General features: G+C 42.1%; 1 protein-coding gene across 1 annotated transcript in view; it reads left to right on the forward strand.

Moving 5' to 3' along the window:
- LOC108570898 (hemicentin-2) overlaps positions 1–24,699 on the forward strand; it is a 378,548-nt gene that overhangs the window by 281,812 nt on the left and 72,037 nt on the right. The window contains exons 7-8 of the mRNA XM_017932826.1: positions 86–232; positions 5,209–5,481. Coding sequence (XP_017788315.1) covers positions 86–232; positions 5,209–5,481 — 420 coding nt within the window. The remainder of the gene's footprint in view (positions 1–85; positions 233–5,208; positions 5,482–24,699) is intronic.

A 24,699-nucleotide genomic window follows, 5' to 3' on the forward strand; every position in this document is an offset into this window, starting at 1 on the left:
AATCGCCAGGCGACTCCGGTCGGACGACGTGATGTTTCCACCGAGTTAATTCCTGTACCGTGCAGCCTCTGCGTTTGTGTTTCAGACAATGGACCGTTGCCCGTCGAGCAGAGCGACGACGGATGGCTGAACATCACAAAAATCAGCCGCGCTGAGAGCGGCTGGTACAAATGTTACACCAGGCACATGCTCGGCATATTCAACAGCATCGGTTATTTTCTCAACGTACGCTGTGAGTATTTTCCTCTCTCCAATCGTACAACGATCGAATCTCCACTCTACGGAGATTTTACATGTCCGTTTCGCGGACGTACGATGGGAATCGAAGACTTTGTTTCGTGGAGAAGGCAGCTCCGTGATTTGTCGAATTTTAGTTACGTTTTCTTCCCTAATTTTTTTTTTCTCATGTTTTCGTGCACTTGTGTATTGCAGAACAATAACAGTGCTTATCTGGATCTTTTTTAGAGAAAAGATATTTTTATGAAATCTTACGTTTAAACATATTTCTTTATTAATTTTCCCAAGATTGGTACGTTTAACAGTACTTTTAATCAGGCTACATTTTCGCAGTGCGAGAAAATTCGAACGACTGATAAAATCGAGGTAACAAATCGATCGATCTCTGTAATGAAGAAGTTGAAGGTTTGGAAAGAGTTTTAAGATCAGTTAAGAGGTTTTATCGAGGTTCCCAAGGTGCTGGTTTCTTTTGTACATTTATTAAGTGTTTGAATCGGAAGTAGAATGGAGAAACGTAGAGCTCTGAAAGAATTGTGAAATCGATTCAGAAATTAACTCTCGTTAATTAGTTTCGTAATTCTAAAACATTTCTCGCGAATGAAATTAATCTGCACCGTTGGAGAGAATTTGAAAAAAATATGAAAGATCGATTACGACGATGCGAAGAAAAATTTCTTCCATTTTCTTCCCTTGCGAAATCATTAACCTAAATACATAGATTCCATTGTACGGCAAAAGAGAAGAAGAAAAAGAAGGAACACGAACAGCTTTCGATTATTCGTTTAATCCTTTCATTGGTACGATATTGGACGAAATAAAAACGCGAGAAAGTCGCGCTAAACACACGTCGGAAATCTATCGGCGCTCATGGCCGACGAAATGGATTTATTGAACGGCTATAGCACGGTCATTTCGTTCTATAACAATGAAAGGGTTAAAAATAGAATAAGTAGAACAGCTGTAGGAGCCGATAAAGGGTACAGTAATATTAGAAATTAATGGAAATCGCGAGCCGGGTTGCACGGCTGTTTGAGTTATGAGGGCGATTTAACCCAGGAGTTTCGTTCATCGAAACGATCCACCGAGTCTTCGAAATGCGATATGTTTGCGTCGTCGGTGAAGATTTATGTTATTAAATGCCGATGGAAAGCGTGTTTCAAATTTGCGTTAAAATTTGACGGACAATCCATTTTCCGGTTCGCACATATCGCTGTTCTTCGAGAAGATAATTCAACGTTTTATAATATCGCGCAGTTCCGTGTTCCCTTCTCGAACGTTCTGCAAGATACACCGTTCCTATTCCCAGTTTCATCGTTCGTAAGAATCCTGTACTACGGAATAAATTTTTTACTGCAATCAATAGAGCACCTCTTCAATTTTTTATCTCGTCGATATACTTGTTATTCTTAAACTTGCTTTGCAACCTAGCAGAGGCAATTACTTATTCGTTTACATTGTTACAATTGGAAATAGGAAATAATAGCGAAGTAGCAGAAATAATGGTGTATCAATTGGAACATCGTTTTACGAAAGTTCTTTATCGTATCTCGTATATCCTTCTATTCTCATAACGTCTCATTTGTATGTACGGCAAACGTTCTCTCGAACAAATCTGAATCCGGTCTGAGCGGAGGAAAAAAAATCAGGTCGCTAATCGCGTGTGGAGAATCGGGAAGAGAAGAGTATTGTCTATCCAAGAGGGCAACAGACATTCGGGCTAATTCGGAATGCAAGGGGGATCGTCGTCGTCGTAGCCGATAACCGGAAACCACAGTCATTTGTCAAGTGCGGAAACCGCCGAGCCAACCGGAAATTATCCGTGCCCTGTCGTGAAAATTTGCAAATTTCCTATCCTGTCCTGGCCCCCAAGGTCCTTCCATCTTGCCATTATAACCGGTGGCAGGGAATCCCTCCTCTTGAACCCTAGTTTCCTCCTTCTCTCTCTCTTTCACTATTTCTCTCAGGATCTCTCTCTCTCACTCTCAATCTCTCACGCTTTCTCTCAAGATCTCTCTCATTCTTTCTCTCAGGTTCTCTTTCTCTCCCTCTCAATCTCTCACGCTTTCTCTCAGGATCTCTCTCACACTTTCTCTCAAGTTCTCTCTCTCTCTCTCCCTCTCAAGTTCTCTCTCTCTCTCTCCCTCTCAATCTCTCACTCTCTCTCTCAGGCTCTCTCAGGATCTCCCTCTCTCTCTCTGCATCTCTCCCTGTCTCTCCCTCTCTCGATCTCTCGCTCTCTAGCTCTGGCAGCCTCCCTTCCTCCGCTTCAGCTTCCGTTTGCACCCTAGACCGACGGGATCCTGGATACGGGTTTCCGAGCACCTAATCTCTACGCAATTTAGATGGCTCGAGAGCACCTATAAACCAACCAGCCTTCGTAAGGAATTATCGATTACAGCGCTACCGCGTCCTGTTCGAATCTCCTGGCCGGATTACTTATCCGCGGATAACGTCTAGGCGGGTTTTAAACGGTGCACACCAATTTCGTGCAATCGGAGATAGCCTGGGTTTTCGGCCAGATAGAGAGAGGGAAAGTGGTTCCTGTAAAGGAATCCTACCAAGGGAGGTCCGCGAGAATCGCCGTTGTTTCGGAAATTGATTTTCTAACCTAACTTATTGGCAGATTACTTTAAGCGGTTTTCACGCTGATGGTTCTTTGGAAAAAGTAATAATTGTAGATCAATTTTGTTTGCAAACTATTCGAAAATCATCGCTCACAAGTTATGCTTCTCTTTTTAATACGGAAAAATGTCTATTTTTTATTCTTTTTAAATTCATTTATTTCAATGTAAAGGTGAAATAATTCGTAATTTTTTTGTTTTAATTTTGCTCTGAAAAGTGTAGCATCAGAGTTATTAGAATTCCTCGGAATTTCCGTTTGTATTCTGATTCGTGGTTACAGAACCAGAATACTCGCGTACCGTTTGATATTTTGAAGATTCCGAATTGTCAAAGTTCCATACACCACCGCAAGCGATACACGAAAAGGGACAAGGGAGCAGAGAGACGGCGAAGGTATCTTCTAAAGTCAGTGGTTAGTTAGTAGTTGGTTAGCCAATCAACTGGTAATCAATCGTCAAACGGTATTACGCGGAGTCAAAAGCAATCAGGCCTGGAACAATCGGCATCTGAAGTACTTAGGCTTCCGTCAGATTAATGAACTATCAAGTTGAAGTTATAGCTTCAAAGGCGCGGACAATTTCCAATCGATTGTTAAATAGAGATATCGCTGGTCAATTAACTCCCAAATAAACCTTCAATTAACGCGAATAATTACAATTCCACCTAAATAAAAAAAAAAACAGAAGCCATCTCTCACAATCTCTCCCTTCGGAAAGGTAATCTTCCACTAAGAATTTTCAACAAACTATAATAATTTCCGTACTTAACTACAACACCGACACGCAGTCATATTGTTCCACACGCGTGTTTGCATATTTTTATATCTTTCCACGAGGTACGACGGGTGGGTTGAACGCGTACGTGATCATGACGCATGGATCCCATCGATACGGTGAAACGCGACAGAATTGCCCGCATCGAGGATCAAAGCACGCGTCAGTTGGGATTTCCGGCGATAGATCAAATTCATGGGTAACGAGACGACGAAAATAAAGCAAAAAAAAAAAAAAGAAAGAAAAAAGAATAGAAGAAAGAGAGACGATCTGTACTGGCGCGCGCAGGGCTAACGAAGAAAAAGTGGAAACTCTTCCCTTCTCCCATCTCCCTGTCCCCGCTTCTCCCATCGGTGCACCCTGTTGTTTGTTATAGCGTCACGACTGTGTTTGCTGTAAAATTCCGAACAAACTACAAGACAAACGAGGTATAGCCAGCGAGCCGACGGCCTGGGCTTGAGGGAGGGTGTAAAAGCCTGCGATCGTCGCATCCACCACTTTGATCCCTTTGTTTTGTTATAGGATGAGCCGGAGGATCAGCTTGCTAACTCAAAGGACTGCTCTCTTTCTCTATCCCTTCAACCACCTCCCTCCACCGTCATCACTACCACCACACTTTCGTTGCTCTCCTCTTTTCCCTTCTTTCCTCTTTTGTTCCTTTCCAGTTTGCATTTCACTCTCCCTCTCTCTCTCTCGTTCACGAACGAATTCCACCCTATCTACCGACGCTCTAATTCTCCTCTTCGAGAAGAGATAGCCCAGCCACGACATCACCAACCCCTCCTCGACACCCTTCACCCCTCGTAATTGTGGACATAGCGTTAGCTCGAGAGCAAACGATCGCGGACGTATAATTCGTAAGGTGGAATTGGAAAGGGTTGCTCGAGACGCCACCGTGTCCGTGTTCTTTTCTCCTCTCCTACGTGTCCTCCTTCTACTCTTCTTCTTGTCGTCGTCGTTGGTGGTGGGTGAAAAGGTTTCGCTCAAGTCCAGAACCGCGGCACGTGGAAAACGCGCCGGTTCCATCGCGTTCCTTCAACTTTATCCCTGGTACGTGCGTGCGATTCCTGATGCGCGTGGCCGCCGCCACCACCACCACCTCGTTGATATCGATGACAACGCCCGATCGGATTTCAGGATCGCTTTAAGATACCTCTGCTGGATACGGATACGCGCCGCGTGACTGAGAACCGTAAGCGCGGGGGATCGCGTGCGTTATCGTTCGAAAAATTGAAATTTCAAGTTTCTTTGGTGAAATGTGCGATGGGAGGATTGGAATCGGTTCGATGGAAAGCGTGGGATTTTTTGACAGTTATCCCGAGAGGGTTTTCTTTTACAGTTAGCGGCGGAGATAGCGATGTTTCTCGGGAAGTAAAGATCGAGGGATAAAAATATAGGAAGGTTTTAACCGATCGTTTAGAATGGTAATTTAAAAGACTCGGTGGATCGAACAGTTAATTTCTGATGGAAAAATCAGTTTGTTGTATTCGTGAAATTTCTATTTTATTTTTCCTGTATTTCTGTTACCTTTATTCAACTCTCGTGGCCAACATTCGCCGTTTAAATCAACGTTCAGATGATCCAGATATGGAAACGGAAGCGGAAGCGTTGAACGGCGAGTCTACCGATTCCCGGAAGATGGAAGTGCAGATTGGGGGAGCGGTGACTCTCGAGTGCGACGGCGGTTGCTGGGGACACGGTCCTGGAATGGATCCGGTTGGTGGACCTGGTCGACTGGCTCTGAGTCGAGTCGTTTACCAGGAAGCTGGCGAGTATCGATGCGTCGCACCTGACAGGAAAATGCAGGACACTTGGCGTGCACAGCTGCCCTACCACATCAAGATCACCGGTGAGTCGAAATTTACAATAATACAAGCTCCTTTCGTCTGTAAGAATGTTCGAGATGAAACAGGTGTACGATTAAAGCTGATCGTATCGCTTGCCTGACAAACGGCTGACTTATACTACTTAGCCGAATAAAGATAGGTTTGTTTCACTGGTTTATGAACACGTAGCTTGCCAATAAAAATTTTTAAACAACGTAAATGATTGAGTTGTTAGGCGATTAATAGTTCTAATTTTTGACAGCGCAAATAATATTACAAACTTGCAATTTAAGCTCGTTAAGGAAGATCGTCCTTTTGCATACGAAAATTCTGCTCTTTAACGAATAACGTTCTTACTTTTTTCACTACTACTTCGTCGGTGCAATTCTAAATAGGAGATCGTTAGAATCAATGGATCCTAAACTGGGAAAATTGCCTCTTTACGCGGAACCGTCTAATCGGTCAAACGACTGTGATTTTTGAAACTCTGTGTGAACGAGATACGTATCAGGTCAAGCCTGAATAACATCAGACCTTCGATAATCAATACCAAGAGGGGGTTAATTTACCGGGTGGACGGCTAATTCAAAGCTTATCATCATCAGTCACTATCATGAGGCTGGCCCCTCTCTACGTACCGCCTCAAAGGAATTATCCAATTTTCTCCAATAATTGCTCGCGTGCGCCCTTCGACGACCACCTAATTGCAAGACTTATGAACGCACTTTAGACAAATTACATTTGATCCCCGGACCCGCGTTCGCTAATTTGAACGATCACTTTCTTACAGAACACTTTCGCCGTGTAGTACCATCCTCTTCCACCCTCTTTTCCACCTAATCGTTCCACCTATTCTCCGAAAACTTCCATCGAATAAACACGCGTTCTCTTCTCCTCCCGTCGGAATTTTCTCGCCGTCCCTGTAAAAACAAGTCAAATGTCCCCGCTTTTGTTTCCATTCCAACGTGTAAATAGCCATTAGCCAGTGTCCTCCTCTAAATTGTCCATATTCATTAAGCTTTTTTTCGTACACACACGCGATCGTTACATATCTCTCGCGTATTTTAGAGCCGTTGTACACGTAACCCGAGTGGAAAAAGCAGCAACGGAGAATTAGAATTTTCCACCGCGCGTTCCTCCGACCAACCAACTCCTCCTCCCTTCCTTTTTCTCTATTTCCCTTGTAACGTTATTATCGTCTTTCACGATGCTGCAACGAGCATTCTCTCTCTCTCTCTCTCTCTTTTCCACTCTTTCTCCGGCGATGTATCACGTGTAACAGTAGAAAAAACGTATCCTTCCTCCGGCGCACAATGTGCGGCGAGTTTGTTGTTCCGTGAACGCATCATTACGTCCGGGCATTCAGGTGAATTTCCAGGCGAGAGAGAACCGGAACAGCTTTTTCGTGAAATCTATCGACTCTCGCGTGTCGTTAAATACCTTCCCCTCTCTCCCTCTCGCGCTCCCTCTCTGACCATGGAAGCTGTTCGCGGGAGAGAAAAATTAATTAAAGCGTGCTAAACGCGCGCATTCGTGCGCCAAAATGGTCTCAGAAACGAGCGGCGAACGAAATTGAACGGGGCCAACACCGGGATCGTCAACGTTGATGGTCGCCGAATGGGATTACCTTGTTTCTATCCTTGTTATTCCATCGCTAATTCCCATTCACCGTACCTTGACAGCTTCTTCCGAATAATCCCGCGATATTCTCGCTCCAGATATCGCGTAATTGCCGGGCGAAATATGTAACTCGAAAGTGTAACTGGGAGTTCGTTCTTCTGGAATTCTGCGAGAATGTGTACAACGGGAGAAATTTTTACATGGGAGATCAGATTGCCGAGAATTTTGAATGTAATTTGAAAAATACGCGTTGGAGTGTGTAACGAGATTCCGTGGACTCTGAGTTTGATAATTTATTACGGTGAAACGAAGGACGGTGAAAATTATGATAGTTTCGTGGGTTGACAAGTGAGCTGAGTGACGACGAATTTCTAAAATCTTTCAAATTAAAAAGAAAATGTTAGGTTTTTGCAATCTGAGATGTAAATTTTTATTACACTCTATCTCTAAATTGAAATATCTCAAAAATTTCTGATATAAACGCGCAAAGTTGGGAACTGAAATAATTCCAAGGATAATGTAACTAAAGATACAAATTATTCTACAAAGTTCTGCGTTGGAGTTAAATTCTTCAAATTTAATAAAAATTTCAGCGAGATATTACACTTTTCTTACACTCTATCTCGAAATTTTAATAACTCCAAAATTAAAAAGTGAAATAATTCCAAGAATACTATGACCGAAGATACGAATAATTCTACAAAGTTCTGCGTTGGAGTTAAATCTTTCGAATTAAAGAAAACTTGAGACATTAAACATTCTTACGCTCTATCTCGAAAATTTCCACTCTAAACATCGAAAACTGGAAGCCGAAATAATTCCAAGAATAATATGCCCAAAGATACAAACAATTCTGCAAAGTTCCACGCGGGAGTTGTAAAAATTCAAAAGAGCTCTGTTCCATAAAGGACGTGACTAAGAATTTCAATGATATCGAATGCCTGCTATCGGAGAAACACGCAACTAGGAATTTGAATAAATCCAAAGATCAATGTCCAGACCCTTTTCACGTGGATGGTCACGTTTCCCCGCAAGTATCTTCACCGGCGGGCGGAGAGGGTTCGGTTCGACTTCTCGAAGGATCGACACAAGGGGGAGAAAAGGAAAAGTCGGCAGAAGGGTAACGGCGGATTCTTCGTCGCCGTGGGACTTCTGTTTGATCTTCGAAATACGCGTGTTTGTGCGTACGGATGTGCACGTGTACACATGCAGAGACGTTTTCCCCCGACGAGGGCGCGGAAAACAAGTTTATGACGCGGAATGGGAATTGGTGTGCCGTAAAGGCTGCCACCATGCCTCCATGTACGCACCACGATCTATCGGAATGATCCTGGCCCGTTCTGACGGCGGGAAGCCAGATCCTCTCGTCAAGTTTCATATTGAGAGACACGTGACAGTTTCATGGTTTTAAGTTCGTCAAACGCTTCGTAGCTGGTCGCGTGTTACGCTCCTGGTTTATATTTTTCGAGAGATAGCCGCGTTTTGGGCTTTATTATTCGCTGCAGGAAGAATGGGTTTGGTTAGTGACTTCTGTGGTTTTTTAAGTGTTTTATTCATTGATTTTTGCAGTTAGCAGAATTTACGAGGAACGAGATTTTGCAAAGGAAATCTTTAGTGAAAGAGATCTACGTACAGTTTTAAAAATTTTCTTAATTTATTTTGTGAAACCGTAAAAGGAAACGTAGAATAAAAGTGGAACAGTCGTGAGCAGTTATGAATTCATGAATGATATGCCACGCAACGGTAATACGTGAACGCAGAAATTACGATTGAAGCATGGTGCATTGAAAGAGGACGATAATCTGGCCTTAACAAGAGTGTTTCTCGCGACTGGTCTCGCGAGCTGAAAAGCCACGAGTGAAAACGACGTGGGGATTATAAGAGCGGATATCGGGGCAGAGGAGGAGAAAAGACAGGAAACTTTGCTAGCGTTTAACTTCTCCGCTCTTCTGCCCGTGTTCTTCCCCGTGGTCGAAGTAGTTTCAAACGGAAACCGATCGTTTGTCGTTTCTGACAGATTACAGAGGGTCATCGTCCAGTTTAGAAGGGAAGATGAGAAAACAGGCGTGCACCGTCGGTGGTATTAGAATCTGATTCAAAACTAAATCGCACGCTAATGGAATTGACTGTTATAAGTTTGTATGCAGAGGCTTTGAGCAGCGGCCCGCTAAGAGAGTTGAAACCAGCAGCTTTTACTAATGGATATCTCCCTCTAACCAAATATCCTCCGTCGATGCTTCTGATTGCTCTGCCCTTGTGCTAGTTAATTAGCGGGATGCTTTAGAGGGTAACCGATGATTTCGGTGCCCAGGAAATCCCATTGTGGATGCACCTTATTTGATCATGCGATGGAAAGTGTTTTGGATCGTGAAACAGTCTGATGGAGATATAATTTGCGATACATCGATAATATCAGTTTTATGTATCAACGAGGGGGTTAATTAAATTTGAAAATTCCTCTACCTTAGTTTCCCATTTTCTGGAAAATTTGACATATTGAATTTTGGGAGATACAACTTTGGAATCATCAATGATATAAATTTTAAATATTAACGAGTGATTTATTTAAATTTGAGAAAGAGGAAAAATGATGATACAAATTTCAAATATTAAAAAACAATGTCCCGAAAAATAGGACACCCCAAGCTTCAAAGCCGGAATTCAAATCTTCAAATTCCCGAAGTTCCCGATTCAAAGCAAAACAGTCCAAAAAACCTTATCAAGCCTGAGAATTGTGAAACCGTAGAATGCAGAATTGTCCAATTTCGAAATTTCAATTTCCCAAGTACATATTTGTCAGTGAAAATGCACGACCATCTTTTCCAACCCTTTGCCTCGAGACTCTTCCTTTGAATACTCGTCAGAGAGCAGCGTTCCGCGCGCTATTTCCGTCCACGTTGCTTACACGCCGATGATAAATGCAGATTCTTCTTTCAAGTCGCAATAGCTGGCCTCTTCTCACTCCACGGACCCTGAAAGCGCCCTTGCTTGCTATCCGGCCCGAGGCAATCGTTGAAGCAATCTCGACTTCTTATTGATTGCAGCTCAGGCAACTCGTGCGTGTAAGGGGCTCAGCCATTCGAACGGTATCCTCTGGATTTTAAAATCGTTTCCCTGAATTGAACAAGGGCACGCCGCGGAAATCATACTATCGCCAATTGTCTCCATTTCTACGCCCCTTTTCTCTCCTCTCTCGTTCTCGTTGTCGAGCCATCGAAACGAAGCAGCTGAATCAACCATTTTTTAATCGATACTCGACGAGGAAACGGTGAAATTTCACGACTGCACCACGCACTCGATGTCACGAAAGTACGGACAAAAGTATTTCGTGGTTCTTACTTACGTGGTAGTTTCGTAAAATGTTGCATTTCGATTTCTAAGCAGAGCGCAAATGCTGACTCGCGACACGGTTTTTCACTTATTCCACGGTCCTTTCATTTTCAAGTCAAAGTGTTCGCGTTGGAAAGTTTCAGGGTGAAAATAGCATGGATTTTTCGAGATTGGGTAGGGAATAAATGAAGATCGGAAGGTAGAAGATATCGTGTCCACGGTGTTAAGATTGATATACCAAGAGGTAAATTATCGCGAGCAATGAAACACTCTTTTCTACGCTTTTTTTTCCCACCATTTCGTCAAATCCACGTGCGTGGAACGAAGCGTGCCACGAATATGCCTCGGATAGCATGCACTCAGATCCCGAGATTCGCTTCTATAAATATCGAAGTCAATATTTCTCCTCGGTGTTCGACATATTTCACGAAAGCTCGCGGTTCTCGACTTTTCCCGGATTATTCGTGCGTCGAACATCCCGCCTCCCTTTCGTCTATCTCCTTGAAAAACCTGACGAACCTGTTTCTTCTTTTTCAAAATTCGTTACGATGTGTCAAAAATTTCGATCCAATCACAGTGACGATTTTTCTAGTTTATCTGTTACGTTCAACGTTTGCCAGAGGAAACTTGCAAAGTATACGAAGTAGAGAAGAAGAAGAAAGTTTCCTAAAAAAAAGTTCGACCTACATTTTCTGTCTTCCAAAATTTTTCTGTCAAAAAATTCGATCGAATTAAAGCGACAGCTGTTTCCCATCTTCAGTTTGCTCGTTTCGTTAAACGTTCGCCGAAGGGAACACTTGCAGAGTGTACGAAGTAGGGAATAAGAAAACGAAGAAGAAGTCGGATGAACGGGGGAAAGTTTCGTGCTCGACCGAATTGTGGCCACAATAAAGCTGCATTATGCTCGTAGTTCTTGCGCTAGTTGACCCCGCGGAACCGTGTGACACACTCGTGATAATTTCACCGGGGGAAAATTGCGAACCCGCGCGCGAGACACACTTTTCGCAGTTTTGCGCGCGGTTGCGGTCGTTTATCATTAGCCGGGGCCAAGAGTTTCGGAATGAAAATCTTTCTAAAACGAAGAAAAACGAACGGGAAGAGGGACGGAGGAAAGGACGAAGAAAAAGAGGAACGCGGAGAGGAAGTGGAATTGTAGCGGAACGTTTTCGCGACCAGCGCGACGAAAGATTAAACAACCTGTTGTTAATTAAGCTTCTCGGAAAATTTGCAGCTGAACGCTTGTCGCGTGTAATTCAAGGGAAAATGAGTAACTCGTCGTTGATTAAATCAAGTTAGACACTTGCTGATTTACGGACGCTCGTTTTCTCGCCGTGAAATGAACCGTGAACCGTGCGAAAGGTGTGGGGCCGTTTTCAAAAACAGCCGGAAGAGATAGAGAGAGATCGTGGAAACAAAGTTAGAAATATATTTTATCGCGACGTTCAGCCGTGCAATTTGTTGCTCCGGGGTTTGTATGATTTTCAATTAAATGCCCGCGACGTTTAAGTAATACTTGGCGAAGAAGCGAGGGCGAAATTTGTCTTCTTAATTTCGAGTATATCTCCGAGCTGAAGCCTTGATAAATGTGCGTATTTTATCTCGCGTTTTGCGTAAATATTTATGCCTTCCATTAGGTTGTCGCGGATTAAACGACTGAATGTATCAATGAAACTTTCCACGTTTCATACGTTTCAGTGGAAACGATGCTTATTCATCGGTGTACGATCCGCCGGTTTTAATGCGCTTTAATCATCGGAACATAAGGTTCTTTATGCGTTTCTTAAGAGAAAACTCAGAGTTTCTTTGGTGCAACGAGGTCTTCGAAAACCTTCTCTGCTTCAGTTTCGTTGCTAAATCTTGACTGTGATGTAGATAGTGAATGGAGTTTGATCCTGAACTCGCCGATCGCGGTGGTCCTTCAATTATTTCGCAATTAAATAGCAGATGGTTTTAATTAACTTCTAGATTTAAATCGACGCGTGATAATGATTGTCTGCTAGCAAATTAAAGAACGCAATTCTGGAAACTTGACGCAGTTGTGAAATTGGCAATTTGGTATGCAAAAATCTAACAGTGCGCTGAATATTATATATTTTATTTTAGTTCATTAGAGGGAGAGAGTAATTCAGAATTACAGTGACATCGTGACAAGTTTCCGTTTATTTTCGCTGGTCGAAATTACTCGGTCCTGCTGTTGTAACGTTTTCGTATAAAATTATCAATGTTTACGTTAACTCTACACGGACACTTGAATTAGTTGAGTGAAACGACATCTCTCTGCTGCTTTACGCGAAACGCCACATTGCTCCGCGTGAGATATTTTCGAGGTAATTTACTTAAAATTGGTCCCCCCTCAGCTAGCATGTGTTTTCGCTAATAAAGTGCCTCCGCGGAGGTGATCCTGAGCTTAGAAACTTTAACGCTCGCGTTAAGATACCATTCATTAATAACCATTGTTACTGAAAAGTTGAAGAGGTTTAGATTTAGTTGAAGATTAATTCGCGCTGGTTGATTTAGGTGTACGTTCAGCTGAAGTTCCTGAAATTCCTGTTTGCCTTTCGACTTCGTTTCCGCGTGTGTACTTTAGATGAGCGGGGCGAAATTGATGGACTATATTTAATTGATATTATTCTCTTCTCTTCTCGTTCGAAGCGCTGGACGAAACGACGAAGAATAGTGGAACAATGAACGAATAAATGTTTGTAAAACCATTTCTAATTTTTACATTTCAAAGATAAATGTTGGAATAACCAATCGGCGTCAACTTTTCACATGGAAAAATTGCCACCGTTTCTTCTTCTTCTTCAAAGAAAGAGAGAAATAAACATTTCTAAAGCTACTTCTAATTTTGACATTTCAAAAATAAATATTCAGTTTTCTTCTTCTTCTTCCTGAAAGGAGAAAGAGAAAAATTTGTCATAAATAAGAGACGTCGAGGCGATCTTTCACAGGAATAAAGAAAAAAGGTGAAAAGTGAAGGCAAAGATCGACGTTCTTTCAGTGACAGATTCATTATGACGATTCCTCGTGGGAAGCAGAAATGATAACTAGATTGCTTAACTCGACGACCGAGGTTATTTCTTCGGTTACGTACGGCTCGTTAAGCGTTCGTTAAATGTTCACGCTGCGCCGAGCTAAGGCGTGTCCCGTTTTTCGTCTCCTTTTCACCGGGCCGCAAGCTTATTTAACCGCCACCGCGAGAACTTGTATAATAACAAGTTAAAGTACCATACACCGTTTCGTAAGTGGCTTTTACCCCTGGATTATCTTGCTTCACCTGGATCCCGCCAGGTCGTCGTTGCTGAAACGCAAACACGAACCGCGAACAGCGTGCCTCGCGACTTCGATTTCACGTATACGCGTTATAATTTCTTTCGTATTCCATACAGAGTGAATCGCGTAACGTGACCACCTTTATTAACTTCGTTGATCATTTTTTCTGTCTTAGGAGATACGATTTTGAAAAATTTTCAGTGATCGTTCCATTAGAATGCTTATTAGCTAAGATGCAAGAAAAAGAAAAATGATATTATTTAGATCTTTAGAGTTGTATCATCTGTGATAAGAATAATTTTGATAGAACCACTAACAAAGAAAATAATAGAAGTGATCACGTCATATGGATCATTCTGTATAATTCGATTAATTTACTCCAAATACTTTGATATTTCTTTAAAAAACAAAGTATGTGTGTACTCTGAATGCTTTGAAGTTTCAGAAAAAATTTGTGACTTAAAACTTTCGACCTTTTTCTTAAAATTTTCAAACAAACTTCTTTTCCGTTCGATAATTAAAGATTCTTCTGGAAACTTTCTCGTCAAATTCTATCGTTAATTCGATCTCCTTCGGAAAGATAGAAAGCTATCTCGAAGTTACACCCTTACAATGAAACTACCATCGCAAACACACTCCACTCGTCCAAACTAAATTAACACGCTACCAATTTTCTTCTCCTTTCCTGTGTAACAAACCCGGAGCAAGAATACAGATCAAAGCCAGGCGAGGAGACCATTCGCTAAGCTTTCCTGCTCGGTGTCCTCCGCGTAATAATTTCCCCCGGTATCTCGTGGTTCGAATCTAAATTTAAATTGCTCAAACACTTTCCACCGGGGCTCAGATTCCTATCTAAAATTGTTGCTCTTTAATATCACCTCTCTCTCTCTTTCTCCCTCCTGGATTACTCCACCGGTGCGAATTATCGGACAACCTAACCTCAATTTTCCAGACATCCAAACGAATTATTTACCAAACATTTGCAACCAAATTTCCACCTCGTAATAAGATCGAAGACGCCTCTTTTCAACGTCTCAGCGACACTAACACGTTGAATGCCGTGTGATTACCAAGATTAGTGCCAAGATTAGCGAAAGCAGTTAATTCGAATAAATGGCAATATTTGTAAAATTTTCATTTAAAGCATCACATTTCGCCGCCGTGGACAAGTTACGCAGAATCGGTTCCAACGCGTTAATCCTCAGACCCCGCGCTAAATCTTACAAACTTAACTACCGCGGCAAACAGCCACAACTCATCGAGAATTAAACCTGACACTTAGACAAGCCCAAATTCATCACGCAACAAAAATTTCCCCTAGAACCATCAATAATCGTAATAAGATTAAACTTCAGTCACGAAGAGGCACCCTCTCATCCAGCAGTCTCTCCGCTGATAAAACGAAACAGGGAGGAGTACTGATACCGCGATTTCATATTTGCATGCTTAATAAAAGGAACGGTCGAATCAGCGAGTCATTTACAAGGGAAACGTATCATAGTGGGCTTGGGAACAAAGGGCTGATTATGGGATCAAAGCGTAGGAAGGAAGGAGGGAATGGAAAGGAAGCGGTTCTCTCGTGAAAAGGCAACCCTCGCTACTTCGCAGGCTCGTCTCGTCTCGTCTCGTCTCGTCCACGCCAATAGCTCACGGCGTGTTGTAAATTTTTCAACGAGTCGAAGTTTCAGTTGCGCGCTATCCCGTTTTTCCTCCGAACTCGCCGCGCCGCGCGGAAATTAACCAGCCTCTCCCCTTTGTGGCCTGTTTCGCGGCTGGCGCGCGCGCACCATGTGATTAAAGGAAGCTGAATCTCGCGGCTCCTTCGTCTCGACGAGTTCTTCTGTTACTCTTTATTCCGTCGATCCCGGAGTTATGGTCCGTTGAATGGAAATCAGAGGCACGGCCGTTGCTCGTTTCCGTTGGAAAATTCGCTGATGAAGAGGGAGCAGCCCGGGAGGTCTCGGAGATATCTCTCTCGGCTCGGTGAAATAAAATGAACGACGAGAGGGAATGGGGTGAGTTCCAGGCGTGGAGACTAATAAAATTTTGAGTCTTTCTTTTCTTTTTCTTTTCTCTATTTTATTCCGGGGGTATTTAATTGCGCGGAAGATTGGTTATAGGATAATAGGACGATTGTGCGCGGTTTTAGCGGTGGGAATTAAAGTTGGGGGATATGACTTTTTGACGAGCTGCTTCAGAGACAGATCTTTTAGTGTTCTTTTTAAAAGCTGATGGATACTTCTGGAGTTGTAAGATTCTATGGAAATTAAAAAGTAGTTTTAAATGTATAGGTAGAAGTGTTTCGTAAATTTTACCGTTTTACTGAATTGCAATTTTAATTTATACGGAGATAGTAATTTCTTAAACGTCTTGACACTTTCGCGCCTTTCACACGTGAATTCCTTTAAACGCGTCAATATAAATATTTCAGAAATTTTGCAACTTTAAAGTCTGCAAAATTAATAATTACACAAACATTAAAAAAATTCCATTTGAAATTCTAAGTTCGAAAATAATTGACACACTGTTATACGATATTCCAAAATATTTTCATAATGAACGATAACTGCGCGCTACCGCCGAAATTCCCGAATACTCGTCGCAGAAGAACAAAACTGAACGCGTACAATACACACCGCACGAATAACGCGGGACCGCATTAGAGAATATTAATTCGTGCATCTGCTAATTGTCAGCGGCTAGAACGGTTCTTACCGCGTCATAATTGAACGCGTAAAGGTGGCATGCTCGAAGTGTCGCGATTCCAGCGGTTGCCGACGGAATTCCCCTTTCACGTACACACCCGCCACATATTCCGTGGAAACCGTCACGAAGCCTCTCAACAATTTTCCCCGTGGCAATCTCGGGCTTCTCATCGATTGTTGCAGCAAGTTTCCTTACGGTGTTCCGCGCGAACGATTGCACTTGGCGACAACGCCGAATGCATGCCACGGATTGAGAAAATGTCACGCAATTGTCGCCGTGACGATTCCCAGGGAAGAACCGATAACTCACCGAACGATAAGTGAAAACGATGTCTCGTCCGAGGAGATATTTCTACGAATATTTCAAGAATATTAGGAAGAGACACGGGAAAAAATTAGAAATTAGAGAAGAATTTTCTTTGGAATTTTTGAACGTTTCGTTTAAAAGAGTATAACATGATTGTATCGCGAAGAAGATATTTTTCATTTTTATCCTGTTACGTTGAACAATAGATACAAAGGAAGAGGAAGTTTAATTCCTCGCCATAAATTAGCGAACGTCTCTCTTTCTACAGAAGGCTTTGTATTCGGTATGGGGTATACAACAAATTTCTCTGTTTTACTGTGACAGTATTTAACAGTAAGACGTATACGTGTGAAAAAGAATGTACAACTTGAGTCCAGTTTTAATGCTCTTAGATTAAAACAGAAGGTGTTTAGTTTGGATTAGACTCGTCATTTTCTAAATTAACTACAAAGAGGTGACTGTCAAAGGGAATCTTGTCTAAGTTCTAAGCCCATCTATCTATTTTATTAGTTTCTATAATCAAGCCGTTGCCAATCAGAATACTAAATTCTGCCTTCACTTTGCCATTTAGCCTTTGTAAGCTAGTCTCCGATATCTACTACACAGTATCAAATATGCTACTCTTACATCGCTAGACTGGTCGATCGATAATCCCACTTCCAATAATTTCCAATTTTTTCGTAACACGTTGGACAACTCTATTCTATTCCTGTTTTTTTCCCTGCTAATACTTTCGGATTATTTCGTGCAATAAATAACTCTTAGTTCGCCTCCGGTGGAGTTCTATTTCCCAGTTAAAAATCACATTGGCCAATGGTTCTCCGTGGAGAATGGCCGGCGTCTGCGTTAAAACGAGATGGAAGCTACGTTTCGGCCACTACTGTAAAATTCCCTCGTTCTCAATAAAAATTGCCTTCTAACGATTCTGGTTCTGAAAAACACGAGCACACGCTCCGGTACCTGGGGACACGATTTTTCCTCTCGCATCCCAGCCTAGCGTTCCCTCGCCATCGCCGCCAACTAGACTATCATCCCGTGTACCAGCTACCTGTCGATATGTATATTTTATTATTTTACCGTTCTGCAAATATCACCTTCTTTTCCGTGCTCCTGCCGATTTCGCTTTACCCACGTTTCCCATGTTTATTCATACTACCTACCGTTGTTTTCTTTCTTCTTTATTCCCTCTTCGTTGCCATTTTTCTGTAACAATTTCGTTAATCTCAATTTTCACGTGTTACACTTTTAGTGTCCTTTAAGTATTCTTACGAAATTGTCGGTGTTTTCTTTCTTCTTTATTCCCTCTTCGTTGCCATTTTTCTGCGACAATTTCGTTAATCTCAATTTTCACGTATTTTACACTTTCAGTATTCTTCCAGTATACTTAAGAAATTCGTCGGATTGCCCGGCATATCTCACTCTCTACCACTGAAAGGGTTAACATCTCCATCCGCTTCTTCTCCTAATACAAACACACTTGTCATCCCTCGCTCCGGCAGATCTGTCGGTTTTTTATCGTTTCGAAGTTTTCGATTAGGCGACGAAAGAACGCCACTCGGTGCCAGGCAGTGTCGCATAGGGAAAAAACAAGATTGAGTGGCCGTTGAAGGAACTTTTCTTCTGGCCAACGTTACACGTATGCGGTCGCGTATCTTTGCGCCGCGATTCGATGATGAACGACTCGGCTCTGTCACCGTCGCGTTAGACAATGCAAAAACCGTCGATCCAACCAGGATCAATTGCCCTGTCGTAATGGCAATAGGCGGTCCATCCCCGCCGCGAAGACTCTGGTGAATTACACGAGGTCTGTCGACCGACAAAGTAAAACGCTCGAAAGGTGACGTCGATTCGATCTCGATTAAAAACTAGATTAGACATGAAAAATGTTACGTAGCTTCAATTTTTTCACAAGTTAGACATTTTATTGTAACTTTTTCCTAACAAGAATTGCAATATTTCGGTAGAATTACTACTTGGACATTCGGAATGAAGTTACATAGAATACGTTTTCGTAGTAGCTTTTACTTGAACCAAAAATTACGCATTCCGCTTGCACAATGTAATATCAGTATGTTTTATGTATGTCCTGGTATAAATATATCAGCGTGATAGATGTATGACTAGAATACGAAATGCGGTAAAATACAGAAATAGTTCATAACCGATACAGTGCGAGCTACACTCGCCGCAGGATCTTTCCAAGAGAAATTCGAACTTGAAAATTGCTCGTTTGTTCCAAAAAATGAAAGATCGTATCTGTTGTTCTGTGTAGTCGAATTACTAAGTTAAACTTCGTCCGATCTGTTCAAACAATATTCCGCATTCTACACGGTTTAACTAACGAAATATTCCGCCATAAATCAAGCTGCTCTCCAGGCCGTAAAACAAAATAACCATTGAACGGAACTCCAAACAACTATACGCCGCGGAAACTTCCGACTTCTATAATACACCTGGCCTAACGCGAACTATTTTAATCCGTCGGGTTCATTAATCGAAAGTTAACAACGGTTCCGATCGAGCTCGAGAAAGTCAATCGAACGGCGGTAAGCTTCCGGGATCTTCGTGGACGCGAAAAAACACGGTGAACGTTGGAGCAGCAGCACGAAAGAACAAACAGCTAACCTTTTTAACAAGCCCGGCAATAATAAATTGCGGCTGCTCGAACGGGAACGCAAATACAGCCGGAAAATTGAAGACAAATATATTTTTAACTCGGCTTGCAACTTTCGTTACGGACCACAGCGTGGTTTGGTGCGCAACGTGCGCTTCGTTTCTTTTTCACGATTGCACCCTGGTGTGCCGTGAGGGGCTTCGCCATCTTCTTCCTCCAACTACACGAAAAACCCGAAAAACGGAAATAAGCAAAATGAAAAAAGAGGATAGGAAATTGGGAGAACACAAATTACTGTTAACCATTTATGGACGATGGACTCGTGTATGCTTTGGTAAGAAATTATGGACGCAATTTTTGAGCAGTAAAAATATTTGGCAAGATCGTCGACTCATTTGGTATTAGGACCCTCGTTATGTTCGTACAGAAAGTATTGAAATTACACTTTTTTTGCAGAATTTAGTGTTACATACACTACCGGCCAAAAGTTTGGAATCACCTCCCACTTTTCATCAATATTAAATCTGCTGCTAATTTTTTATCAGTTTATCTCATGTCAACTGATTCGAACGATAAAAAATTCTCAAAGTCGCTGACTTTTTTCTGGAAATTTTTATGTAAATTGCAATGCTCGGTGATTCCAAACTTTTGGCCGGTAGTGTATCTGGCTCGTTGTCAGTTTAGGCTGAATAAATTCTTTTTACCTTAATTTTTTAACCCTTTGCACTCCGATGTGGAGACACGCGTAATGACTTTGGAGAAGTTTGAAAAGTGATATTCAGGTTTTTCTATGTTATTGAAACGATGGAAATTAAAATGAGAAATAGAAATTAATAGATTCATAAACAATAAGCATACATTTTTCCAAAATGAAACATGGGCTTTTCGAAAGTTTCACCGCAAAAGTATACCGGAGTTCTATCGACAAATGCTTGGAGTGCAAACGGTTAATTACTCTTTAGGTTCGCTTCACATTCGATAAGTGTCCTAATATTTGTGAACGAGAGTGTAGATATTTTTGAGGAAAATATAATTTCGACTTAGTTTGAGAAAAGAATTGAAATACAACTTCGACGTGATTTAGTTTAGAAGAGAATTGAAATATAATTTCGACATGGTTCAGTTTAAGAAAAGAAATATAATTTATAGAAGAAAAGAGGTATAATTTAGTTTAAAAACAGAACTGAAATGTTGACCCAGTTGTATGTGGAACAAATAATCAGTGTTACAACACGGTACGTAGTTCTGCGTTATCAAAGCGTCAAGGGGAACAATAGTGGTTGACTGGTGGTCCACTGATATTTACCAACGGAGAAGCCATGGAAAATACGCATGGAAGGGCAAATCTAATCATCCAGCAGCCTGAAGGGTCGAAGGGAGTTCTCGGAGTCAATGACTCTCCGTCGCGTCTTCAATCTCCCTTGTGACTGGATTTCTGTCAGTCGGGATTACCTTTTTTTATCATTCCCGTCACGTGTGTCTCTCTTTCAGCCTCGTTCTCCTCACCCTATCTACCCTTCGTTCTTTCCCGCCTTTTTCCCTACCAAAGGATACTTAAAAAACGGAGGAAAAGGTGATGGGAAAGTTCTACCGTGTCGATCCTGTGATTCGCTCGATTGATTTCCAGTCACTAACCTACTAGTTTCATACGTGAACATCGTAAAAACAGATAATTACGTTCCTTCGCGTATTCACTTATCCCAAATTATAAATAACGAGGTAAACGTTACAGCAAGCGAACGTTCGTAATTCCCTCAAAAATTCTTTTTCTTCCCCCCAAAAAAAATGAAAAGCGCGTTGAAATCCATTTTCGTCCGTAAACTCCACTGGTTTATTTAACAGTGCATAATACGCGCGCATAGTATGCACATAAGCAGCGGTAATTATTGGAGAGGATGAACGTGAAAGTTGAGAAAACGTGTGAAATAATTCGCAATCGCGGAAAAGTGAGTTGACTTTATAAAACCGTACCTGGTATTCACGGTGGAACATACCAGAATTTTCACTCGACGATTATTCTTTCAGCGGTTTCGTTTGAAAAGGGGAATTTCACCTTCGTTCTCACGCGGTCCTAAGAAACACCTACCATTTATCAATTTGTCCACGGTTTTAAGCGCACTCTGCCATCTGGTTCGCCGGATGGAAGATAGAGAGGAAGAAGAAGGAGGAGAAAAAAGAAGGGAAGAACAAGTATTATCAGCTAAACAGATTTCAATTTCGCGTTAGTCCCCGGTGAACAGGTACATTTGCACGGTACACCGAGTCGCGTGACGTCTATAGGAGCAGCGATACGGTCTCGAGGGCTGACAGATGTAGCGGGCATTAACTGTCTTTTACTCGTGTTGCAATCCACCCCATCCTTCGCCTTCCTTTTTCGCCCCCGTTCCGTTTTCCACTTAGCTCCTTTCCGTTCCGCCGCTTGGTCTGCGACGAAAAAGTCTCCTTTCAGACGCGTCTCACACGGACCATCTGACTGATCAATTTCGTCTTCGACCACGTGAAAGTCGTTTTCCACCGCGCGACCAGCTTTCGAGGTTTCGTCGTAATGCTCGGCTGACTGTCGTTCTATTTAGAAGCTAGCGGGGAAATGGTAATTATCGCAGGGATTGTTTAACACGAACCGTGTGGACACTTTATGAAATAAAGGTCATATTTCTTTTGGAAGGAGTACAGGTGATTGTCAAAGCAATATAGGAAACAACGTGGAGAATTAGGTAATTTTTTCGTATTTTCAAATTTGCCAATTACATTATCAAAAGAAATCCAAATGAAAGGGTTCACAGGAAAAGGGAAATCACTCGACAATATTAGGTCATCCCGTAAGTTCGTGTCGAATTTTATAATTTGGATCAATATTTCCAAGAAACCTTTGCAGCAAATTCTTGTGCCACAAATTTTTGCTATTTTTTTTAGAAGACCGTTATGTCGTCGTCATAGAATTTCCTTGGATTTTTATTCAAATATTTTGCGCTTTCGGTACGAACTTATGGGACGACCTAATATTTATTGCAAAAATTAATAAAATCATATTCTTCCATATCTCTCTTTTGTTCTATTATTCCACTTTCCACATGCCTCGGTCACGCTTGAAACTCCAGCATACTCTGACTTGTTACAAACATTTACACGAAACTTCCATTCTCCCGTACTATTATTATTTTCAAAAAATAATTCTAATTACCGTAATAAACTCCGTCACGAAGTTTATAGAGCGGAAAATGCAATTGTGTGTCGCGAGTGCTCTGCGTCAGCGAGCATATTTTGTGTCGCAAATTCGCCGGAGCGAAAGAGTTAAATAAATGATAAAATATTGAGAAGTTGAGAATTGAATTTTGGTTCTTCCGTTAAAAAAAAAAAACAAGAGAAAAAGACACCGTGCATCGCGGGACGTTGCGTGAGGGACGAATTAATTTTTCCAGTTAAAATATGCAACGAAAGCCATTAACCGATGGGCACAGTAGGCGGAAACGACTGTATTGGCAGGCCTGGTCCCGACCAACACTGGTAGTGATCACGGCGGCAATTTAATAGGCGTGTAATTAACATGCAGATCGCATCCGGAATGCGTTCCACCATTAATGAACGGAATTGAGCAAGATTAAACAAAATTCGGTCGAGTTATCGCGTAATGTGGTGGCGCCGATCGAACGTGAATGCCTTCGATCCTCGAAGCAGTTGGAAGTTTCGACTAGACGTCGTCGTCGAGGCGTGAAATCGATCGAGAGAAATCTGCTACGTAGCGTGAATTTTCCTATCGGTGTTTCATGTTCAAACGCTTGAATTTTGCCAGTGTGTAAGCGTGTATCGATCGATTCTACTGGAATTGCGAGATATTGCGGGAATTGCTTATTTAGCTCGTAGAGTAAAAATTCGGACGATGAGAATCTTCTATAAAATTCAATGTTTATTCTCTTTCGCGTTGCACACTTCGCACCGGGGACAAATATAGAATATCTCTGATAGTATTTTGATCGTAATCGCAGAAAATCGTCGTCCAGTGTATTTTTCCCACGGAACGCAATCGCTTTTAAAGCGAATGGAAAAGAACAAATACTCGTTCCCGGTGTCGTCACACAGCGGCGTAGAATCGTTTTTTGCCTTTCTGTGATAAAGAGAGAGAGAGAGAGAGAGAGACGAGGTGGAAAAAAAAGGAAGCCTCGAAAAAGCTGGCGCACAATATTTACGAAGACACTCCGGATCCTCGATCGCGTGAATCTCGCATTCACGATCGTCCCGTTCAGAAATATAACGATTTTCGGGGCAACAGCACGAGAAAGGAATTCGCTTTCGGCGTTACGTCGATTGGCCGCATTTTTTCCACTTTTTACGAGAGACAGAGAAAGCCGACGCAACCGTATATTTACGGGAATATTTTTGTTCCTGCCACGCGGAGTTTCAGCCGCCTTTCTGAAGTATGACAATTTTTGTACCGATAGTGAACGGACAGAAAAAAAAAAAAAAAATTCATTTTCCGCGTCATGACAACAGTTCCACCAGTTTCTGCTATTTCTTTTTCTTTCTATTTTTTTTTCCAAAATGTTACGAAGCTTCAGATAAAATGCTCGTTCCGAACACGAATGCTTTTTTTCATAGAGAAATGTGTATTTTACTCGCGATAATTGAAATTCAATTTTTCCCATCTTTTCGTAAAGGAATTTAAGATTGCTTATCGGTGTATCGCGATAAACGATGTTTTGACGAGAAAGTTCAGGCGAACTTTTTTCCCCCCGTTCCCTCGTTACGCTCATCAGAATGCAACTCCCGGTCCGAGCAAATCTCCACCTCGAGACAATTTTTAAATGTTCGCCCAGAAGGACAGGGAAATCCATCGTGGAAGTCGTTCGCGGAGCCTCAGGATCAACCTTTCTCCTTCCATTCTTCGCTCTTCTTTTCCACGGTTCTTGTCAAGATGCCAGAGACAGTAGAGCTCGGGACGGAATATCATAAAAGCGCTATTAGCGAATCTGACGCGATCTGCTATGCAGATTAATCGTATTCCCTGACCCGCCTTGCACCACGGCTGAAGAATATCGCCGGGGGATATTAGGTATGCACGGCGCGACGCCGTGACCATAAATCAATTTGTATCCCGGCCGTAATGTGTTCATAATTCATGCTTAGCCTAACACGGCTATACGTGAGCGGTGAAAAATTAACGCGTCGAAAGTAACCGCCGCTATTTCGTCTTATTATCGACGGGCTACCGACCAATTGCAACCTCGAACTCCTCTTTTCCCCTTCGATCCGTTCGATATTGTTCTCGTTTAGACGTGAAAAAGTTTGTGATTCCGTCTGTGTGTTAACCGGTGTGAAATTAAAATTTAGGGAATTAATTGAGAAATCCTATTGGGGAAAGGAATTATTTTGAGATATTTAGAAGTGTGCTCGGTGG

This window comes from Habropoda laboriosa, unplaced genomic scaffold, assembly GCF_001263275.1.
Source record: "Habropoda laboriosa isolate 0110345459 unplaced genomic scaffold, ASM126327v1 scaffold90, whole genome shotgun sequence".
Taxonomy (NCBI): domain Eukaryota; kingdom Metazoa; phylum Arthropoda; class Insecta; order Hymenoptera; family Apidae; genus Habropoda; species Habropoda laboriosa.